General features: G+C 41.7%; 1 protein-coding gene across 1 annotated transcript; it reads left to right on the forward strand.

Annotated features, from left to right (window-relative positions):
* Window positions 1-7,797: 7,797 nt before the first annotated feature.
* LOC119896346 (zinc finger protein 658B-like) lies at window positions 7,798-21,995 on the forward strand (the record flags this gene model as incomplete). The annotated part of the gene is made up of 3 exons (XM_038709784.1): window positions 7,798-8,203; window positions 8,454-8,705; window positions 20,845-21,995. Coding segments are annotated over 3 exons (1,809 nt in total), but the record flags the coding sequence as incomplete, so codon positions are not given.
* Between the last annotated feature and the right edge of the window lie 2,598 nt (window positions 21,996-24,593).

A 24,593-nucleotide genomic window follows, 5' to 3' on the forward strand; every position in this document is an offset into this window, starting at 1 on the left:
CTTGTGCGCCCGACATAATCTTGTGCAATTTAAAGTAGTACATCATATCCACATATCTAAAACCAAACTATCTTGTATGTTCCCTGATGTGGATCCGACTGCAATAGCTGTAAGAGCTGGGCGTCACTCTTTCACATATACTGGACGTGTCCCACCCTGAATGAGTTCTGGACATCAGTCTTTCAAACGATTTCTGAAGTGCTTCACCATCAAATTGAGCCAAACACTTTTACTGGTATTTTTGGCATTTCTCTGAATTCGGGCTTGCCTAAAGTGAAGCTGAAAGTATTGACTTTACCTCCTTATTGACTCTTAGGGCTATCTTACTTAAGTGGAAAGATCCTGCTCTTCCTTCCCACTCACATTGGATTAAGGACATTATGTCATGCATGAATTTAGAGAAAATACGTTACACCACCCAGGGATCTGAGAATAAATTTTACGAAATATGGCGCCCCTTCTTGACATTTCTTGAGAAACCACCTACAACAATATCAGAGTAGCTACCCCCTTCCCCTCTTTTATTTTATTTTATTTCATTTCATTCAGTTTATTTATTTAAGATGTGTATTTAGTTTCTTCTATTCTTAACCCTTTTACCTTTATGTATTATAATTAAGACTGTGATTTAAATCATCTCTTGTAAGAATTCTTAATGCAGGTTTTTCGCAATTGGGTGGGAGCGTGGCATATGGGTGGGATATGTTCTGGTTTAAAAAGTATGAAAAATATGTATATTTCATCATACAGTAATTATTTTTGCAAAGTTGTCATTCAATAAAAAAAACCTTTGAACGTAAATCCCGGTGCTGTAGAAAGTTCTGACATGTGGTTTAACTTGACTCTTAACTTCCTGTCAGTGGTTCTGATTTCCTGCAGCTGCTGACTTCTCTGTGTCTGTAGAAATAAAGTTTGTTTGACTGCACGCATTAGAACGAGCCACAAATATCCAGAGAGCCGCAGCTGTTATCCAGCCGCTGGGAGGTTCACAGGAAACTCGTCCATTCAAGCCCCTTTCGTTCAGTTGCAGGGTGCCACCATGAGATGGCGCTTCCTTAGCAAAAACCAAGACTGTATGGCTGCAGACTGGAGCCTCATGTTTCATGCCCTCTGGCCTGGTGCCTTCCACAAGCTTCTATGTTGCAAAATAAAAGCTGGCGTCTGGTTCGTTATACCTTCCTTGTACTTTCGTGTTTTTAAATGGAATTGTAAAGGAAATTATGCGAATGAATATAATAAAATATCTCATTCACATTTATTCATTTAGCTGACGCTTTTAACCAAAGCGACTTACAATTGCTATACATGTCAGAGGTCACACGCCTCTGGAGCAACGAGGAGTTAAGTGTCTTGCTCAGGGACACAATGTTGGATGGGTCACAGTGGGGGATCAAGCCTGGGTCTCGCACACCAAAGGCATGAGCCTTATCCACTGCACCATCACCACCACCACCACCATATCTGTCAGTAAGATAAATGCAGATTATCATGCTAATGACTAAAAATACTTATATGTCCAGCAATCTGGTGGAAAGATTGTTTTAAACGTAGTTTCAAATCCCGCTGGAGGTATTCCTTTCCACTGTTGTTTCCGTATTAGACAGGCTAGAAACTCCTGTTACTTGTATGTATGCTTGCGTGTATATCCATGCTATTGAAATACACTCAAGCATATTGACTGAGATTCAGTCAGCTTGTGTGTAGAACAATGAGTGAGCTGGTGATGATCTATATGTAACATGTATCCTTTTGTCTTTTTAGGGTGACAATTTTACCAACAGTTCAGGGACAGCAGATGTTATGCGTAATTCTTGCATATAGAATGTGTTGTTAATGTGCATTGTCTGTGTCAAATAAGCCCGAAAAACTACACAAATAGATATTACTCTGTGATATTACCAGAATCAGGATCAGCTTTATTGCCAGGGATGTGTACACATACGAGGAATTTGACTCGTACATTGCTCATGATGTGCTTACTCATACAAAAATACCACAACACAATAATAAAATAAAATCAGACATAGACTACAGTATAGACAACACTAATATACACACTATGAACAAAACAATATAGACGTATTGACAAATAGTGCAGTGATCAGAATGCAAAGGATGCAAGAGTAAAATTATTATTATCATTATTGCGTACATGTTAGAGGTGAATGTGATATACAGGTACACATACATGCATACATGTACATAGTGCAAAGGATACTGGAATAATGAAGTATAGGTATTATTGTGCAGGAGTTATGACTTGAGGTAGGTGGATTGGTATACAGTATATACAATATGACAATATAACAATATGAACAGCTCTTATTGTGTCTCAGCTGGCGGGCTCTGTGGACTTCTGCCTGGAACTACTGCTTATCCTGTGTCTGTGCCAACCCAGCGACACACAAACACACACGATAGAATAAGCAATTATATTTGCAGTGATTTCCCTATTAAGTGTGGAAACAATATAAGATATAGAAATAAAAACGAGTCTTGGAAAGAGTATAACATGTTTATTATTTTACTCTTCATTATCACTGTCCTTAATGGAAAATCTGGATAATGCAGAATCCAGGGTGGGGATCTTCAGAAAATATCCCCTGCAGCTCACTTTGCCTTCCTCTTCCAACGTACCCTGTGTTTAAAGCAAAAACAGAACAAAATCATACTCTTATCTGCTCTAATACAGTATTTAGATTTGTTTTTGTTTCGGACACAGCCACAGTCTTTTTTGTTAGCAACAAGTGACTTGCTCAGCACAGTAGGCTATACAGCATACCCGGCATGTGTTATTTTTAAAAAAGACACTGATGTGTTCCTAGTCTGCTAATATACATTTCTATAGGTAACGTTAGCTAACGTTAATATTTGCTAACAAATGTGAATTTAAACGCGGTTGCTGTTTTATGTGTTAAACTTATCTCAGATTTCATCAAATAGATTTACGTTAACGTCAGGGATACAACAACAACATCCAGAAATTTGCAAACTATATGTATGGCCTAAATCGTTAATTTAAGAGTTTTATGTTTTTCAATTTATTGCAACAAACTTGCTTATGACTCTAACTGCTGCTGCTGCTTCTCTTGATGAATAGCGGGTTGCAAACAACATTTAGGTGCATACTGCCAACTACTGTAGAGGAGTGTGTAACACACACATCCAGTAATTCGCGATTTCGACCCTTGATACTACGTTTAAAACAATCTTTCTACCAGATTGCTGGAATACAATATAAAACGATCACAGAACAGATTTTTAGTCTGTCTACCATTTGGATTTATCTTAAATAGGGACATATTTTTAAGTATTTTTATTCATTAGCATGATAGTCTGCATTTATCTTATAGACAGATATTTTATAAAGTATTTTATTCAAGCGCATGATTGCCGTTACTATTCTGTTTAAAAATACCAGTACGAGGTAGAAATAGTGAACCAGACCAAGCTTTTATTTTGAAACGCAGAAACTAGCGGAAAGCACCAGGCGGGAGGGCATGAGACAATAGGGCATGAGACAACAGGGCATGAGACAATAGGGCATGAGACAACAGGGCATGAGACAATAGGGCATGAGACGGGAGGCTCCAGGCTGCAGCCACACCCGACTCACAAAAACACACTGACACATCAAGCAATGTGTGACAACCCACAGTCCACTGCTCTGTGTTTAGGCCATGGTTTTTGGACAGGATGTTTCCCAGCAGCTGCTGAAGCTTCAATAAGGTTAAATTAAACCAACAAGATGAGGGGAAAACATTTGAACATTTATAGGCCTATCAAGTATGTGTTGCTCTGTTTGTATATTTGTACTCTTTGCCTTAATACCCACCACTTCCACAGAGAAGAGATCCTCCCCAAATATTATTCCCAACTACCAGTATTTATTTATTAAGTGAGCATCACATTAACATGTTGTTGTTATATTTCTAATTTCTTCTGTATTAACGGAGACTAAAGAGGTTTGCAGGCTACATTCACAACACACAGTTTTCCTTCAGTGGCTTTGTGTTTGCATCTGTTTGGGCTGCTCATTAATGCAGCTGAATAGCCAGCTGATGTCCACATGTTCAGCTCTCTGCCTCCTATTCAAGCTGATCACCTGAAGAGAGGTGAAAATGCGCATCAGTCGCCTTTTCAAGCAGCTGATCCCCATTTGAATAGAGAGCCGACCTGGACAAACACACGATGGCCCGTTAAGTGAACAAACAGCTTCACTGTGATGTTAATGATGTGTTTGGACTCTCTTAGCTGCCGAGAGAAGCAGCAGATGTTTGTGAACAAACTGTCTGTTTCATCTGATTTCACCATTTAAACAGTAACCGTAATATAGCTACTCCTTTGTGGCCCGGGGAGAAAGTCCCAGACTCCCTTCAACAATCCTGCAGTTTAGTGACTTGTTGAGTTAGAGGACACTTTAGAAACTTTGTGAAACGCTGTCTACGACTAATTCTTAATGATTCTGCCTTCCTGTAAATTCAACATTAAATGTAACACATGAAGTTATTTCTGTCTTTGTTGTACAAAAAGCTTCAGCAGGATATTTTCATGAGCCTCTGATGTGATAATAACAAGCGCTTCATTAAAACTCTGCTCTGTGTGAAGCACACTCCCTCATACACATCAAATATGATCAGCTGGTTTCAGGAAACCAACTAACTAAACTTCATCTTCTGCCTGAAATCAAGGAGCCATGTTTCTAAACGGCCTTAGCGACAGTAACTAAGGGGCGGGGCGAGACGCCGTGACATCGCGAGAACACTCCGCGGGATCCCGCAGCGCTCCTGTATCTCAGCCTGAAGAGCTCCGAGACCAGAATCCAGACTCAGTCCAGGACAACACGGTCCACCAGTCACAGCGGAGACCTGCAGGACGATGGAGAACCAGAACCCGGACCGCAGGAGCCAAACAGCAGCCTCGTGCTCTGATAGCGCCGATGTTCAGGTCAGTGTTCATGACTTCATCACGAGACTAAAGACACGAGGAAGAGTCTCGAGGGTCCGTGTATCATCCGTTCATTCTGTTGTTAGAGATCAGAGCCTGAAAACCCGCTCCAGGGTTTGTGTTGACGTGGTTTGATTTCCAAAGTGTCTCCGTGGTTCCTGTTTTCATCTTCAAGATGGCGTTTCTCTTTTCTTTGTGCTGTGGGTTTTCCCGCGCGGCGCATGCGCGGTGCGGCCCGCGTTGTGTCGGGAGCGCGCAGAACAAACAATGATGGTGAAAATGAAGCAGAGTCATTATATTTGCTCGTGTGTTGGTGAGTTTCTCTCAGTGACAAACAGTCTGCCTGCATTATTGTTCTCTGAATGATCGTCGTGCAGGTTTCAGCTCTAAATAGTATCTGTGGAGACTCTTTGTAGAGATCAGAGTCAGTCTGGAGTTTAGTTTTCCTCCACTGCTGCTCAGCTTTTCAACACATCCTCTTCTGAAGTTTGTTCTGTGGGACTTTCCTCCACGGTGCCTTTTTCTCACCAGAGACTCTAACTGATGCAGTGACCTGTATTAGTGTTAGATCTCTGTAGGCTCTGTCATTAGCTAGTTAGCTCAGTAAACAGTTCTGTACATGCAGGCCAGCCATTAATTATGGATAGGGGGACAACATTTTCCAAACTGGGCCCCTCGTCGACACCCCACCTACCTTTAGTTCTAATACAAACTCTCAATCTCAGCTGAGGTGCCAGCCATGTCAGAACTGAAGAAGTCCTTTGGATGAGGGACGAAACGTCTTCCAGTATCTTCAACCAAGTCCAGTTGCCCTTGACTCTAAACTTCGTTGGATAATAGAATGGAGAGTTATTAGATGTGGAGCCAACCAATTTTGAAACCGAGTCAATTTTGAGTCTTTGGTCCATGTCTTCTTTTACTCTAATGGACATAAAACACCTTTTTAGATGGTGTTTGTTTTAAGACTGTTACCCTCCACCTTTTTGCATCTGCAGATTTCATCTAAATTAACCAAAACAAGCTAATCTGCATATTTACACAGAACATTTCAGGGGAAAATACTCGATGTAAGTCATTAACTGGGGAAGTTCTGTGGTGATATGCTTTACTTATTTTCTTCATCGTGACACCTGCTCTCATTAGACAGTGTAACTGCGGCGGCTGGTGGGGGCGGTCAGGCCCGCCATCAGGGGGGTCAAAGGGTACAGATGATCCCGGCCCAAGCAAAGGTCTATGGTTAACCCTTAAATGTGATCAAGTTTGACACTTGTGTTATGTATTTACATGATAGATAAATGTATTATTAGCATTAAAACATACACATTTAATGTGTATTCAAATATTAATATATTCATTTGTTAGGTTCTGTGTGCGCAGCATGAAGGGACTACAAACTTTGCTTCGTTATACAGCAGCCTTGTGTTGTATAATGACGAATAAACAACCTTGTAAAAGTTAAACTACAGGACAAAAGATATCTATATCTAAAAGCAACACAGACAGCCTGAGAGCTTCACTGCATTATATTCTATTATATTTTGAATCATCATCTGCCACCTGAATTTTGTGTTTCCCTTTATATTGATAAAGATTTGTAACAGCCTCAAGAAAACAGACCTACAGTAAACACTAGTCAGCAGCACATCACAGGTCAGAGGATACAGCTGCAAACATGGTTACAGTATAATAAGCTATACATGTGATAAACCTGACACAGTACTCATACAGTATTTCAGTTTAGTACATAATTTGACCAATACGTTGATGAATGTAGTCCTCAGTGTTGAATTTGATAGATGAAGTATGTGTATTTGTTCACTCATAATTAAATTGTATGATTTAATGCTTTGCAGTTATCTCTTCAATGTTTGATTTTTACTGTCTCTAATCAGCAAATCACTGAAAGGCATTTTTTTCCTCCTTGTTTTAAGTTAAATGGAGGAACATAACTGTCACAGTCTAATTTGAAAGTTTGTACTAGAACTAAGGGTGGGTTGGTCGAGGTGGTGCTGGATTGGGTGTCGATGAGGGGCCCAGTTTGGAAAATGTTGTCCCCCTGTCCTAAATTCCCAACGGCGGGCCTGGGGGCGGTAGCGATGTATGCCTGTATCGTACTTATATTGACAGTAGGTTTTTCTAGGTAATTTTCCATTCAGTTTTCAAGTGCGCCGCATGTGGTGGTGTGTTCGCTGTCGCTCAGTAAAATTGTAAAATTTATAATGTGTCGGCTTAATATTCTTTCTCTCTCTCTGTTTCTCTGCAAAAGCTTTCTATTTAGCTTGTTTTTAACATTTGGCTAATGCCAAGCTAGCGTTAACTATGCTTATATAAACATACAGGATGAGATACTGAGGACAGAGATGATTTCTTATCCATTGCATTGCAAAATAAAACCGAATTGACGCTCGAGACATGTACGGTACATAATTGGACCCGTAAGTCTTGATAGCAGTATCGATAAGCTTGAACCTTATTGATTTTCGGGTTTTGAGAATTTTTGGAACCAGGTCCCCATCCCTATATTACACCAATTTTAATGTCCTCCAAATGCGTGTGCCATGTGACTTCTTATTTTGGTTCAGTCATAGAGTGATCACGCCTGCAACTTCGACTACATTTATTAAGCCAAGATGGAATATTATAATAATAATATTAAGGGTGTGGATCCAAGGAATGAACAGTGGCTCAATAATCTAGGACTGAACTGTGGATTTGGTGTGTTGTTAAACCCTTAGTATAGAACTTTAAAGATGTGTTCTAATTATATATAGTTTATGATTTTTTAGATTGTTTTACATAGCTCGCTCCACATCTACATCTCACTTACTGTGTTTCTCTCTGCTGATATAGGGAAGGAGAAGAAGAGAGGGACTCAAATGTCACCGCTGTCAGCACTGTGACAAATCCTTCACAACATCTAGAAATTTGAAGAATCATCGGAGAGTTCACACTGGAGAGAAACCGTACAGCTGTGAACAGTGTGGGAAAACTTTCGCTCTGTCAAGTTACCTAAAAATCCACCAACGTGTTCACACTGGAGAGAAACCGTACAGCTGTGAACAGTGTGGAAAATCTTTCAGTACATCAGGTGCCCTAAAAATCCACCAACGTGTTCACACTGGAGAGAAACCGTACTGGTGTGAACAGTGTGGAAAAACTTTCCCTCAATTAGGTCACCTAAAAACCCACCAACGTGTTCACACTGGAGAGAAACCGTACTGGTGCGAACAGTGTGGAAAAACCTTCACTCGATCAGGTCACCTAAAACTCCACCAACGTGTTCACACTAGAGAGAAACCGTACAGCTGTGACCAGTGTGGAAAAATTTCCCTCAATTAGGTGACCTAAAATCCACCAACGTGTTCACACTGGTGAGAAACCGTACTGGTGTGAACAGTGTGGAAAAACTTTCCCTCAATTAGGTCACCTAAAAATCCACCAACGTGTTCACACTGGAGAGAAACCGTACTGGTGCGAACAGTGTGGAAAAACCTTCACTCGATCAGGTCACCTAAAAATCCACCAACGTGTTCACACTGGAGAGAAACCGTACAGCTGTGACCAGTGTGGAAAATCTTTCAGGACATCAGGTGACCTAAAAATCCACCAACGTGTTCACACTGGTGAGAAACCGTACTGGTGTGAACAGTGTGGAAAAACTTTCCCTCAATTAGGTCACCTAAAAACCCACCAACGTGTTCACACTGGAGAGAAACCGTACAGCTGTGACCAGTGTGGGAAATCTCTCACTACATCAGGTGACCGGAAAATGCACCCTGGAGAGAAACCGCACTGCTGTGAACCATGTGAGAAAAGGGGGGTACAGGAACTGCCCGAGTGAAATGGGCAGGATTTAGGACATCTACAGTCTGACGTGTGTAAAACTTTTTTTCTTTTCCCAAGTTGAGCTGCCCAATGCAGGTCAGCAGCACCGGACCTTATGTTGTTCATGTCCGCTGTAGCCAATAAATGAAGGCGAAGGAGCGAGGCGTTCTTTCCACACCTGTAAGTAGCCAATATTGTGTCAGTCTAAGATGCAAAGAACATTGTCCATTGTAAACTTATGATAAAGGTTTTGGCACGTGGTAAATTAATTTCTTGCTAATGGTTGTGACAGGGTTTACATGTAAAGGCCTTTTCAGACTGCTTGGATACGCGGGTCGCTCTGCGCTCCTCATAACTCAGGAAGTCAGACATATATCAACCGCATGGATATTCCGGTTGATTTTCAAAATAAAACACCCTGTGCAGGCTGCCGATCGTGTACCAACAATAAACAGTTAAAACAGACAAGAAGAAACAGTTAAACTATGTGGCCTACTTAATCATGGTAGAAGCATAAAAATCAAGGACATCTGAACAAATCAGCAAAATTAGGCAGGCAAAATGCTCTTATTCTGAAATGCTCCATGTGTAAAATGCAGCCGGTATTGTAGCTGATAACGGCTGAGAGTTGTCTGTGTATGGATGGATGGGTAGGCCAGAAACCGTACTTTTAAATGTTTGTTTCCTGTGTGAAACAAAAAGTGATTTTAGTTTTGTAAGTAACCACAAGCCACGTTTAGACCAAAGGTACCCAGGACTTTTAAAGTAAGGACAAAAAAAACGTCATCAGACGGGTTACGTGTAGATGCAGATGTACGCATGCCTCCCATTTTTTGTGACCACACGGACATGTCCGCGCAGCAACTAGTGCAACCAGGGCACCAACTCTACTCATCTACTGCGCATGTGTGGAACGTGTCCACCAAGCTGACTGCAGAAGGTTGTATAAACAGAAGTATTCAGCATCTGCTCCCCAGCATATTCAAGGCTTAAGTCCCCAGATCTCTTCTCAAGGAACTAACTATAACTGTTGTGTGCGTTTCCACCGCGGTCTAAAGACCTCACAGATTCGGCAAATTAACCAGCTGACATAGGCTGTAGGCTGTACTCTGTATAAAGGGATGCACAAGCCTCATTATTTGTAACTACTATCCATGAGCAAAATTCATAAATGATTTGACTGGAATATAATGAAAAATGATAGGCTTTGCATGACCATTAAACAGCTTATTTTGTGTGGGAGTATAATGAGGAGACAGCTTAAAGTTAGTTCAAATTCAATAACAAACTGGATGAAGCCATCACCTTCACAAAATAACTCCAGCACAGAGAAAGCAACACAAAAATAAAATCTTAATAAAAATGGAAACTTAAAACAACAACTTTGGACCCAGTATTTAGCGTAACTCCATCAGCTGTTTGCTGTAAACACACCGCTGCTCGCTGGCTGCTGTTTTGACTGTTGACTATTTGACTGATTTATTGGTGGCCAGTTCAAGAAAAACACCCGACATTCTCAAGTTTAAGCCAGTAGCCTGTACTTGCCCATTCAGAAATTCGCTGCAAGGCAATATTGCTTATGTTATTTTTAAGTTACTAAGTTCAATGTTTTGCTGTAAACCTTTGTTGTATTGTTATTGTCTTTATCATGAATCTTGACATCTGTAAGTTGAAAAATTTGAGCATTAAACACTTAATTTTCTGCATTCTGGTGAATTTCTTTGCACCAATTTCTGGTGAAAATGTTTTTATTCATGCAAATGGAAACACAAAATTCAGATGGCAGGTGACGACTCCAAATTTTGAGCCGAACAGAATTTGAAGGCAACATCTACATGTGTACTTAATGTTTATGTAACCCACAGCATCAATATAGGCTGTCATGGCCTCCTCCAAGGGTCACCAACAGCAAGAAAAGCATGTCGAGTTAAGTGTATGCTGGCAGCATTTACCAAGTCTCACAAACGGCATAAAACACGTAGTATTTGTTCAAACTCGTGGCGCAAAGTAGTTTAGATTGTAAATAAACAGTATCAATGCACAATTTAAGTGGATGAGGTTTAGTGCTGATATTTATGATCATTCAGACCGCTATTAACACTGCTTACCTTACAGGACACAGAAAGTTAACATAAAGCAACATGATGGCCCTGCCCAAATGTACATTAAAACTACTGTGTCCTGCAATGTACAAACTGCTGGATGTACTGAGGAATTGACGGCGCAACAGGGACACCGAGGGACTTATACAGGCAGCTGCCTTACATCCACCCCTTCTTTGATTGATGGCAACACAGCCATCAGAAAAAATTAAATTCAACTAAAGCTACCCAACACCCATAAGTCCAGGACAAACAAAAGAAAACGGAAATGAAAAAGATTTCTACTGAATGTTAGAGGTTTTGGAAGAACGGTTCTAAAAATGTTCTGGCTTTCTAAGGTTTCTCTAAAAACAGTTTTGAGGTTTTAGTTATTGACAGACTGAGTTCTGCAGGAACGGTGGAACCATGTTCTCTCTAAAGCCCCATTTTCACCACATGGTACTACTTTCTACTTGCCTTTTTTCCATTGGGGAAAATGGGACCTGGTGCCTTTTTTGGAATCCCCTCCGTCGAAGTTCCAAGCGAGCTGATGCGATACCGAAAAATGAGCTGCTTGTTTTTGGTTTAGGATTCCTTCGGTGTTGAGTCCAGAAGGTTTTTACCTGGTGCAGAATTACCACCTCGGCTGTCTCCTCTCCAAACAAACAGATCCGGTCATTAAAATCACTGAATAAAGCAGTTTTATTCTCTTCAGTGGACACCAGGTGTCAGCGAGCCGACCTCCTGACAGGGTACGAGCTGTCGACTGGAAATCAGTCAGAGCTTATGCAAAGCAGGTAGAACGCAACAGGTTTTTTTATCTTTTATTTAACGGGCCATGCTGTTGGACTGCCCCTGACTGCTGTTTTTGTTCTTTTCTCTGTGCTGGAGTTCTTTTAGGAAGCTGGGCCCCGTTTCAGAAAGCAGGATTAGTAAAACCTTTCAGTATGTTGAGCCTGAGGTGAGGGAAACTCTGGGTTTCAGAGACAAGATCAGATGAACTCTAGATCAGTAACCATGATCGTGAACATGACCGCCTTTGTGATAAATCTGTCGTATGGACAGAGAGTTATCTTTGGACGTTGTGGACAGAATGAAATTTAAGCTACACTGTCCTTTATAACACCCTGTGGACATTAAGGCAACAGTTGCATTGAAACCCTAACCGTGGGCTACATTACTGCAGTAAGCACTGTTAAAATCAAACTAATCTGTAGTCACACCGATGGAACGTTTCTATTATTGGCTAGTTATTATGTTGAAGATAACGATAATTTTTCTGCGTGAGGATGATTGTGATGCAGCTGAAAGAAATCAATGCATAGTCCTGAAGTTTGACAGCATTTCAATAAAAAGATTAGAAAATGAGCAAGATTTCTTTATTTAAAGTAGATGTCCTCAACTTTACAGTCAACATAGTTGAAAGCGAGTGTTTATAACGGTGATAAGAGGACCAAGAGGGACTATCCTTCCGTGCACAAGAAGAGAAAATAACTCCATAAGAGTGACTGTGGGGAACAGCACTCTGGTAAACTTGTGTTCTCTCCTCTGACAGTCTGATGTGAGCAGAGCTCATGTGTAGCTGCAGTGAATCTCTGGGTCTGTCTTGCATTGACTTACTTTTTGCAACGTTTCAAACCGTAACAACATGCTTTTTCACATCAATCAGTAGTTTTTTATTGCTAACTTTTTTTTTTATTGCTGACTTGACTGGACATTGCAGATGTTGCCAGTTATTGCTAACTTGGTTTGCAGAGCCATATATGTCCAAAAACGACGCCGATCGGTCTTGACAATTTCACTGATGCACAGAACATGGATACTGGAGCACGTGCCCCAGTAAAAAGTGTCTAACGAAGCCTTTGCATTAGTCCTTTTATCTGGAAAATGATTCTGGATGGAGTCAAACAAGTTTGGCTTCATAAATGTGATAAATCAAAGAGACTTAAGCACATTAACGTTAAACCCCTACAAAATGAAATGTGGCCAGTAGGGACTTATCAACACCAGAAATGTAGTATTCTATACTGATACCAGTAAAAATCCACAATTGTCATACCAATATATAAACAAAAGCAAAAACAAAACAAAAACTTCATGACCTTCAACATACACTGCTTTTAATAAAAACATTTGAACAAAAAAGGTTTGATATCATTAATGAGCAAGATGTTGACATTTTTACTTTGCATGTTTAATCAATAAATGAATTACTTTGAATTATCTTTAGAATCTCACAGGTGTGATATGTTCAAGGGTGCTCACTATCTACAGTGGGGGAAAAAAGTATTTGACCCCTTGCTGATTTTGCAGGTTTGCCCACTTACAAAGAATGCAACAATCTACAATTTTAATCATATGTACATTCTAACAGTGAAAGACAGAATCCCAAAGAAAATTCCAGAAAATCACATCATATGAATTTATTAAAATTGATAACCATCTGATGAGGAAAAACAAGGATTTGACCCCCTGGACAAACAGCATGTTAATATTTTGTAGAAAAGCCATTATTGGCCAGCACAGATGTCAAACGGTTTTTATAGTTGGTGACAAGGTTTGTGCACATTTCGGCAGGGATGTTGGCCCACTCCTCCCTGCAGACAGCCTCCAAATCATTCAGGTTCCGAGGTTGTCGCCTGGCAACTCGAATTTTAACCTCCCTCCAAAGATTTTCAATTGGATTCAGGTCTGGAGACTGGCTAGGCCACTCCAGAACCTTGATGTGCTTCTTCTTCAGCCACTCTTTTGTTGCTTTGGCGGTGTGCTTAGGGTCGTTGTCGTGCTGAAACACCCATCTTCGACCCATCTTCAGCTCTCTCACTGAGGGAAGGAGATGTTGGTCCAGAATTCCACGATACATGGCCCCGTCCATCCTCCCCTCAATACGATGGAGTTGTCCCGTCCCCTTGGCTGAAAAGCACCCCCAAAGCATGATGTTGCCACCACCATGCTTGACGGTGGGGATGGTGTTCTTTGGGTTGTACTCGGTGTTCTTTGCCCTCCAAACACGACGAGTTGAGTTGAGGCCAAAAAGTTCTATTTTGGTCTCATCTGACCACATCACCTTCTTCCAGGCCTCTTCTGAGTCGTCCAGGTGGTGAATGGCGAACTTAGTGTGTTATCAACCGTTTCTTTTGTAACTGTGGTCCCAGCTGCCTTCAGTTGATTCATCAGTTCCACCCTTGTGGTTTTGGGATGATTCCTCACCATTCGCATGATCAGGGACACCCCACGAGGCGAGATCTTGTGTGGAGGCCCAGACCGAGGGAGGTTTGCGGTGGTGTAGTGCTTCTTCCATTTCCTGATAACTGCACCGACAGTTGATCTTTTCTCTCCAAGTTGCTTTCCGATTCTCTTGTAGCCCATCCCAGCCTTGTGCAGATCAACAATCTTGTCCCTGATGTCCGTAGAAAGCTCTTTGGTCTTGCCCATGGTGCTGATGTTGGATGCTGGTTGTTTGGGTGTTGACAGGTGTCTTTTATACAGGTAACGAGGTGAGGCAGGTGTATTTGATGTAGATAATTGGTTGGGATTGGGGCTGTGTCTTAAAGAAAGACTAACTGGCTTGTAGGAGCCAGAATACTTGCTGTTTGGTAGGGGGTCATATACTTGTTTTTCCTCATCAGATGGTTATCAATTTTTATAAATTCATATGATGTGATTTTCTGGAATTTTCTTTGGGATTCTGTCTTTCACTGTTAGAATGTACATATGATTAAAATGTAGATTGTTGCATTCTTTGTAAGTGGGCAAACCTGCAAAATCAGCAAGGGGTCAAATACTTATTTCCCCCACTGTACGTCACTTCTGTTGTGATCAGGAGAGTAAACATGGCGCCGACGGTAGTTGCGGCATTCGCAGTACTCCTGCTAAAGTTGATAACAACTCACCACCAGTTCCTTATGAGAAGAATTAAGAACGGCCTCACTGACAGGAGCCTGGGCTCTCGCTACACTACTGTGTCCAGATGAGAACAGATAGACTGGCCTGACTGAGGGTCTCTGGCCAATGGCTTCATGCATGGCTGCATAGAAAATCCATGAGGCCGCAGTGACCTCTCCTGCATCTGTCCCGGACCCAGTTTATGGCAGTGTTAAGTCCTTTGTAAATTGTAATAGTTCTGAAGGGTGAAATGAACATTATTTACATGGGTTTACATTCTAGATAGTCATTAAATAGTATTACCAATAAAATAAAAGCATTACAAAACATGTGAAAGTGCAGTTACCTTTTTCTTTAGATTTTCCCACTTCTTTTTACACTGCTCCTGAGTCACTTTCCCCTCCAGCCCCATGATTTTGATAATTTCCCTGAAAGACACACAATTATCCATTAGATCACTTTGCAATGAAAGTAAGGGCTTGCTTTCAAGTAACAAACTTGTCTGCTCATGTAATGGCCGTGTTAACTTACTCATATCCCTGGCTAGGGGCGTTTCTCTGCCCCGTGAATAGCCGTTATTCAACTTTATAAAATTGAAAGTAAGCTCGTCGGACCGTGACAAAAGAAAGTGAAACCATTGTATCATCATGTATTATGTTATTTATCGCTCATATTCTGATAAAAAAAGAAATTTCTTCTCCATTTGTTTGTCCTCTTGCCGGCTTCCTTTTTCTTCTGTGTTTTCCCAGCGTCTGACCAGCACCATTGCAACCGCTTTGCTCCCCCATTGGTTAGCTGTTTGAATCGTCACGACACTACAAGGATTCTGGGTAATAGCCCATAGCAAAGTGAGGTCTGATGCCTACTTGTGAAAGGGGTGCATTAAGTGCGCTGATGATCACCCCTAGAGAACAACATTAGAGGATCGGGACACTCTACGGTCTTGCACCCCTTGGCGAGAACGCGCATTGAGGGGCACAAGGGTGGAAGTGCGGATATTGGGACAGGGCCGGTCATTATATTTCCTCGCGTGTTGGTGATTTTCTCACAGTGACAAACAGTCTGCTCTAAATAGTATCTGTGGAGATCAGAGTCAGTCTGGAGTTTAGTTTTCCTCCACTGCTGCTCAGCTTTTCAACACATTATCTTTTGAAGTTTGACCTGTGGGACTTTCCTCCACGGTGCCTTTTGCTCACCAGAGACTCTAACCGATGCAATGACCCGTGTGTGTGTGTGTGTGTGTGTGTGTGTGAGTGTGTATACAGGTGCTGGTCATATAATATCATCAAAAAGTTGATTTATTTCAGTAATTCCATTCAAAAAGTGAAACTTGGATATTATATTAATTCGTTACACACAGACTGATATATTTCAAATGTTTATTTCATTTAATTGTGATGATTAAAACTGACAACTAATGAAAACCCCAAATTCAGTATCTCCCCGAAAATTAGAATATTACTTAAGACCAATACAAAAAAGGATTTTTAGAAATGTTGGCCAACTGAAACGTATGAACATGAAAAGTATGAGCATGTACAGCACTCAGTACTTAGTTGGGGCCCCTTTTGCCTGAATTACTGCAGCAATGCGGCGTGGCATGGAGTCCATCAGTCTGTGGCACTGCTCAGGTGTTATGCCTGTGTAACGTGTAAGGTGTGCCGGTCTGAGTATTTCACAATCTGCTCAGTTACTGGGATTTTCACATCCAACTATTTCTAGGGTTTACAAAGAATGGCGTGAAAAGGGAAAAACATCCAGTATGCGGCGGCCCTGTGGGCGAAAATGCCTTGTTGATGCTAGAGGTCAGAGGAGAATGGGCCACTCATCTCCACTACAAATAGGAAAAAGAGGCTACAATTTGCAAGAACTCACCAAAATTGGACAGTTGAAGACAGGAAAAATGTTGCCTGGTCTGATGAGTCTCGATTTCTGTTGAGACATTCAGATGGTAGAGTCAGAATTTGGCGTAAACAGAATGAGAACATGGATCCATCATGCCTTGTTACCACTGTGCAGGCTGCTGGTGGTGGTGGTGTAATGGTGTGGGGGATGTTTTCTTGGCACACTTTAGGCCCCTTAGTGCCAATTGGGCATCGTTTAAATGCCACGGCCTACCTGAGCATTGTTTCTGACCGTGTCCATCCCTTTATGGCCACCATGTACCCATCCTCTGATGGCTACTTCCAGCAGGATAATGCACCATGTCACAAAGCTCCAATCATTTCAAATTGGTTTCTTGAACATGACAATGAGTTCACTGTACTAAAATGGCCCCCACAGTCACCAGATCTCAACCCAATAGAGCATCTTTGGGATGCGGTGGAACGGGAGCTTCATGCCCTGGATGTGCATCCCACAAATCTCCATCAACTGCAAGATGCTATCCATCAATATGGGCCAACATTTCTAAAGAATGCTTTCAGCACCTTGTTGAATCAATGCCACGTAGAATGAAGGCAGTTCTGAAGGCGAAAGGGGGTCAAACACAGTATTAGTCTGGTGTTCCTAATAATCCTTTAGGGCAGTGTATATACAAACAGTGCGCATTCGCATAAAAAGGGTTTTGTTCACAACGGTGCATGCTCCATATTTCTCCAGAAGAATGCACATTGATTGTGTCAGGATAGGATGACTGCAAAGAAAAGTTAACGGCTAATCTAATATCATGGCGGCCGACAAAGCCAGGGAGGCCTGTTGGCATCGCATTAAGTAAATTATCTTCCCGGTGTTCTTATTGTAGTTCAAATCTCTGAAGGTACAGCTGCACATAAGGTCCATTGTAATAGGAAAAAAATGAGCCAGCGGAGAGGGGGAATAATCCGGGACAGAATTTAATTTCCAAGATAAATCTAAAGTCCTGCAGCTGATCTGCAGCTCTTTTTGCTTGAAATGTTTTAATAACCTTCCAAACTGCCGCGATTTTATTTTTGTGTTGCTTTCTCTGTGCTGGAGTTATTTTAAGAACTTGGCTTTATTAAATGTGTAACAAACTTTATCGTGTCTTGTCATTATACTCCCACACACAAAAAGCTGCTTTAATGGTCAAACACAGCCTGTAGTTTTTCATTATATTCCAGTCAAATCTGATGTTCATTTATAAATGTTGCTCATGTATAGTGGTTACAAATAATGATGCCTGTGCATCACTTTGTATGACATACAGCCTACAGCCTACGTCAGCTGGTTAATTTGTCTACTCTTCGCAGGTCTTTAGACCACGGTGGAAACGCACACAACAGGGCTGAAGGAACCTTTTAGTTCCTTGAAAAGAGATCTGGGGACTTAAAAGTCCCGGGTACTTTTGGTCGAAAAGCGCTTTGAGGATTTATTTTCTGTTTATTAACCCTCACCCGGGCTCCATGTTTTTTGGACACATAAAATAGTCAATCTAAATATGTGAAAACATTTAGGATAATTCAATTGTATCCTACAGATGGGCTACATCTAAGGAACTGTCCCGTTAATTAAGATATTCTCCCTAAAATAACGGAGGCTGCAGGGCTCGCTGTATGAAGGAATGCTGTTGTGTTCAGAATATCATCAGTTTGATTGAAAACTCAGTAGAACAAGTCGGGATGAAATCCTGAAGAGTTGTTTGGAGAGGACGCTGGCGTTTGTTCGCCGCTTCTCTGACCGAAATACTTTGTGCAACAGTCGTGCTATGCAACTGGGGTATACAGTACGTTTATTGACCAGTATTACGTCCAGTAAGTTATACTAGTGTCGTTGCTCACTTGTAAACATTGTGGATTGTATGTGTTCTGTACGGATTCTGCCCATTGCTTGGAGCATCCCGTATCTATTCATCACTGCCTGCCATCGAGACACTTTCACCTGAAGTCACTGCTGATGTTAGTGAAGTCTCTGCTGTTCGCTTACTGTGTGTGATGGCTCTCTTCTGTGCATCACAGGCATTGCTAACGGCTAACAGACCACTCTCAACGACTGGCATGGTGTTGAAGTATTCCGTCACCCAACTGAACAAATTCAACAACTACACCACTCCATCGTGCATATCTGTCATTAAACAACTTGGACTCCTTCGCCAGCCCCGTTACATTCACAGAAGTTGCGGCCGAAAGTTTGGTCTGATCACAACATCCCATCAATCTGGTCTGGCGCACGCCCCGTCGCATCTCCAATACGTCATCAGGGCGCTGCCACTCCTGGGACTAATAACGCTGGAGTTTCCATGGCAACACCACGCACTGACGGGGATGGAAAACGTGGAGTGGATTTCAGTCTACTCCGGCCAATACAGAGACACACAGCTCCATCTACCATCAAGACTGAACTGTTTAACACTCGAACTGCCAACGGGTCAAATTTACCCGCGGCGGTTTTTGATTGTATGGATCTTTGTTTCAATATAATATTCAAGTCCCCCAGACTCTGACTCCTAAAAGTGTGTTATGTAGCACCCCCTATTGTTAAAAAATGTCAATATAAAGCCAGATTTAAAAAATGGGCATTTATACCTATAAGCACTGCGGGTAAAATTTACCCCTATAGAGAATACAGCCATTTTAGCGCTGTTTATTTCGCGCGTTTAGATAAACATTCTATATTGCTATTGGCAACGCCGTTCCCACTACAGACATTACACTTGCTCAGCGCAGTGAGTGAAGGAGAGCCACCCCCCACCTGAAAGAACTACTCACCCCTCTCACTACAACACGATTCCTCTGCTCAAAAAACTCAAACCGCCTCCTACTCCCCAGAACTAAGATCAGCAGCATGGGTGATCGTGCCTTCTGCCCTGCTGCTTCTCGAACTTTGAACAGGGCATTCAAAGTTCACACATGCTGTGTTTATGACTGAGAATGTAATAGGGCTGGGCGATATGGCCAAAAAGTTATATCCCAGTACTGTTAGGCAGAATTCCGTTATAAAATGTATATCGGTATTTCTGCTAAATGGGCTGGGGGGGGGGGCAGTTTTGGACGTCCTCCGTTTTCCAGCACCCCTCAATCTAGCTGGTCGTCATAGAGATGCAACACACAACTGTCGCAACGCAATATTAAATGAAACACACACACCAGGAACGCACACACAGCCGTCTTTTGATTTCAGTTAAAACGTTTCAACATTACTCAGAATCTAAAGACAGATAAGACGAAGGTGATACGGAAAAAGTACCTGGTAGCAGGTACAAGTACAACTTCTACACAAAGGAAAACCAAAAGAAGGCGACTAGAGTCGAGGCGAGTCGAGGTGGTACCTTGCAGTGGAAAAGGTGCTTTACCGTCTCTCTCTCTCCCTGTATGTCCGCTTCGTTGACTTTCTCCATCAGTAGTAGGTTAGGCTGTATAAAGTCACCAAAAAGAAAACAGCAGCAGCTGCATGTTGAGGAGGCGTGTTGACGACGTAGTCTACGTGTTTTTCTGATAAATGCAGCAGTATGGCGTCTAACCTGGGCGGCCCGCGGAAGTGTATGTGTGCGAAACACAGACTGAACCATGCTATTTCCTTTTGTTTTTTTGTTTTTTTACAAGCCAGGTCTTTAACAGTGTCGACCAGCACTGTCTCAATCAATCTTGTTGAGAGTTTGTGAGTAGACTGCTGAGTGCAGACGCAGAAGGAGGGGCAGGGCTGCGCAGTGAGGGAGAGAGAGGAGCAAACGCTTGCAGGACTTTACAAAAACAAATTAATCACCTCAACATCAAACTATCTCGGTATAAACGGTATTGTCTAATTTCATATTTCTTTTGAAACGATATCGGTATACATTATATACCCATATACCGCCCAGCCCTAGTATGTAATACAGTACATGCTCACTATGTGCGCTAATGTCATTTATGGTTTTTGAAAGCTCGCTCCACATCTACATCTCACTTACTGTGTTTCTCTCTGCTGATATAGGGAAGGAGAAGAAGAGAGGGACTCAAATGTCACCGCTGTCAGCACTGTGACAAATCCTTCACAACATCTAGAAATTTGAAGATTCATCTGAGAGTTCACACTGGCGAGACACCGTACTGGTGTGAACCGTGTGGGAAAACTTTCGCTCTGTCAAGTAGCCTAAAAAGCCACCACCGTGTTCACACTGGAGAGAAACTGCACAGCTGTGACCAGTGTAGGAAAACATTCGCTACACCAGGTCACCTAAAAATCCACCAACGTGTTCACACTGGAGAGAAACCTTACAGCTGTGAGCAGTGTGGGAAAACTTTCGCTGTGTCAGGTCACCTAAAAATCCACCGACGTGTTCACACTGGAGAGAAACCGTACTGGTGTGAACAGTGTGGGAAAACATTCGCTACACCAGGTCACCTAAAAATCCACCAACGTGTTCACACTGGAGAGAAACCTTACAGCTGTGAGCAGTGTGGGAAAACTTTCGCTGTGTCAGGTCACCTAAAAATCCACCGACGTGTTCACACTGGAGAGAAACCGTACTGGTGTGAACAGTGTGGGAAGACTTTCGCTGCACCAGGTTACCTAAAAATCCACCAACGTGTTCACACTGGAGAGAAACCGTACAGTTGTGACCAGTGTGGGAAAACTTTCACTACATCAGGACAACTAAAAATGCATCAACGTGTTCACGCTGGAGAGAAACCATATAGCTGTGAGCAGTGTGGGAAAAGTTTCACTACATCAGGACAACTAAAAATCCACCAACGTGTTCACACTGGAGAGAAACCGTACAGCTGTGAACAGTGTGGGAAAACTTTCATTACATCAGATCAACTAAAAATCCACCAACGTGTTCACACTGGAGAGAAACCGTACAGCTGTGAACAGTGTGGGAAAACTTTCATTACATCAGATCAACTAAAAATCCACCAACGTGTTCACACTGGAGAGAAACCGTACTGGTGTGAACAGTGTGGGAAAACTTTCGCTCAATCAAGTAGCCTAAAAATCCACCAACGTGTTCACACTGGAGAGAAACTGCACAGCTGTGAACAGTGTGGGAAAACTTTCGCTCAATCAAGTAGCCTAAAAACCCACCAACGTGTTCACACTGGAGAGAAACCGTACTGGTGTGAACAATGTGGGAAAACTTTCACTCAATCAGCTCACCTAAAAACCCACCAACGAGTTCACACTGGAGAGAAACCGTACTGTTGTGGCCAATGTGGCAAATCTTATACCAACAGGAGAACCTTACAAGACACAAATCCATTCACAAAGCGTCAGTGTGACAGTTTTCACAGAGCCGAGCTAGCTGTTTCCTTCTGCCCTGAATACAACCACCTGTTATCATGCGACTGTGCTGGACTAACGTCATGTGATGACAGCTGAGGAAGTTTGATTTGGAAAGAGCTGGAAAGCAGTAGTCCAGAGGTTTTATCAGCCAACAACAAAATTAAATTGCATAGCCAGGTTTCAATTTTTATGGTACTGTAAGTAGAATTCACATAGTTTACAGAAAATGTCAAGATTTGGACCTGAATCCATCAACAACACTACTAAATACTCATGCAGATTGGTAATCAGCTGAAATAAGAGCTTTGGGGGTTTAGTGACTCTTTAAGAAGGCCATGGGATGTGGTCAAAAGCTCCAACAAAGAGGTAGTATGTGATTTTCACTCATTTATCACAGATGTAGTAATAATAAGTGTGCTCCGATCGATCGGTCACCGATCGTAATCTGCCGATAATGGCTTTAACTAGTTCAGATCAGTGGTCTCTAAAAAGGCAGATCACAAAAGTCGATCAGATGATGCAATACTTTCCGGACAAATTTTCAACGGCAGCTAAAATGGTTCCCTAAAACTCCTTTTCAGATAGGGAGCTATTGAAGCATCCAGTTAATCATTTATAAAGAGTTTAGCAACAATCAGACAAGCAGAGCAACAAGCAGGAGTGACCATTTCAAACTATCGCGGTCGTGCTTATCTCACACACATGCCGCCCGCTACCAGAGTTTAATTGTCTTGACCCACAGAGCATCAGGCAGAGAGAGACTGATCCTTCAGTGTGAGTTTCATGATGAAAAGAGAGGCGCCACTCAATCAGCTGACTGCCTCTCTCTGTCTCCGTTTTCGAGACCTTTTGCTACGTTTCCCCCTCCGTCCAGATGAAAATGGCGAATTGATGGGTAAAACTGATTCAGTCTTATCAGTCATGCAAAACACGATGCTACAGAGTTTTATTTTTTGTATTTTTATTTAGATATTTTCTACTGTTTAAATAACACTTGTACTGTGCGTGTTGCCGTATTTACTTTGCTTTCTCACTTTGTAGGCTACTCTTGTTACTTTCAGTTCTATTTCGTTGGCGGTCAATGCAAAAACGAATACCTGTGTGGTTTTCGACTGTATTACTTTCTTCTTTCGCCAAATTTTCTGCAGCGGCAGAGTAGACCATCTGCTTCATGTTTACACCCCGGCCTGTGCATGCCCAGTGAACGACCACGCGTGCTTTCAGTCGTTTTAATATAAATGGAGATCAACTCTGATACGCAGCTAAAACGCTGCTGTGGAGGGAGAAGATCTTATTCGCTATAAAACGGTTTAAAAAAACATAGTAGAGTGGATGTAGCCTAACATTAACCCACTCCTCTCTCTACTAATAAAAAAATCTAATAAAAACCTGCTGGCCGTATTGAAAGTGTTTGCTGCTCTCTCCTCTGGTAAAGCAGGTGGCAATAGGCCTGTAAAAGATGTAGACTGTGCTTCTTGCACAAGGATTTAATAATCTGATTACATCAATTTGATTTATAGATTTAATAACCCACTGAAATAATATTAGGCCTATACTAGTGGTAAACCATATGAAATTATAATGAATATAGTAACTATAAGTGGGCTAATATTAACAATATACTAACAGTATAATATGGAATTAACATTGTACTTTATTTAAATTTCCGTTACTTTCAAATCTCATTGACGACGTTATGCCTCCTCTGTAGCCCCCTCTCCCTCTCTCTGCTCCTCTCTCCCCCCTAAAGCCCACAGAGCCTAACTGAGTTTTCCAGAACAAAAACCAGCTACTTTATCATCGACTCAGGAGGCCTGAGCTCCTTTATCTCCTAAATATTTTGGCTACAGTTTGTAGTTTGTTGCAGTTTTTATAGTTGAAGTAAATTTATAAAGATGCTGTTTGTTCTGTTTTTGTAGTTTATTCCACAGGAAAGCTGTATTTGTTAAGCTATAAGATGTTGGCAGTAAGCAGGCAAAGGCTGCTGTGGTTTAAGGAGGGAGTGGAATTTGTTGCCCATGTTTCCTGCCAATAAAACAAACAATTGTCATTTCATGATTTTTTTGTCATGTTATTTTTAATACTTAATACATTGTTTTTAGGACCATTTAAATAAATATATTGTATAATGCTACATGATAAATCAAAGGCTTCAAATAGACCCAGTGATTAGTGATCGGCCCAAAAAATCCTGATTGGAGCACATCTATTCAAGAATGAATCTCAACACTTGATGAAGTATTGTTTCTGTGTCAGGGCTTGACAATAACGGTGGCCCGATGGCCTGGGGCCTGTAAAAAGTAACATCAGGACAGTTGAACTAGCAACTCGACGCAAAAACATTAGTATAAAATATATAATTAAAAACTCAACATCCTGCAGTTGTTTTGCAGCTCATAGCGCACACTGTTGTCCAATCCAGAGTTCTAGTTACGTTGTTGTCAAATGTTATTTCTCTAATCTCAATCATGCGGCAACCTCTGGGTCTGAAAGTGAAACCATGCAGACGGAACTTAAAGCTGCGTTCTATATTACGGCCAGCAGGGGGCGAGTCCGCTGGTTTCAAAAAGAAGTCCGGTTCCATTAGATATAATGGTGAAAACTCCTCAGTAAAAACTTTCCTGATGAGTTTATGGTCTCAGTCACTAGTTCAAGTCTTCTTCAACCCAGCATGATGTTCATTTAGTAAATGTT

The sequence above is a fragment of the Micropterus salmoides genome, unplaced genomic scaffold (assembly GCF_014851395.1).
Source record: "Micropterus salmoides isolate LMB-PRFRI ecotype aquatic unplaced genomic scaffold, ASM1485139v1 Ms_hic_scaffold_949, whole genome shotgun sequence".
Taxonomy (NCBI): Eukaryota; Metazoa; Chordata; class Actinopteri; order Centrarchiformes; family Centrarchidae; genus Micropterus; species Micropterus salmoides.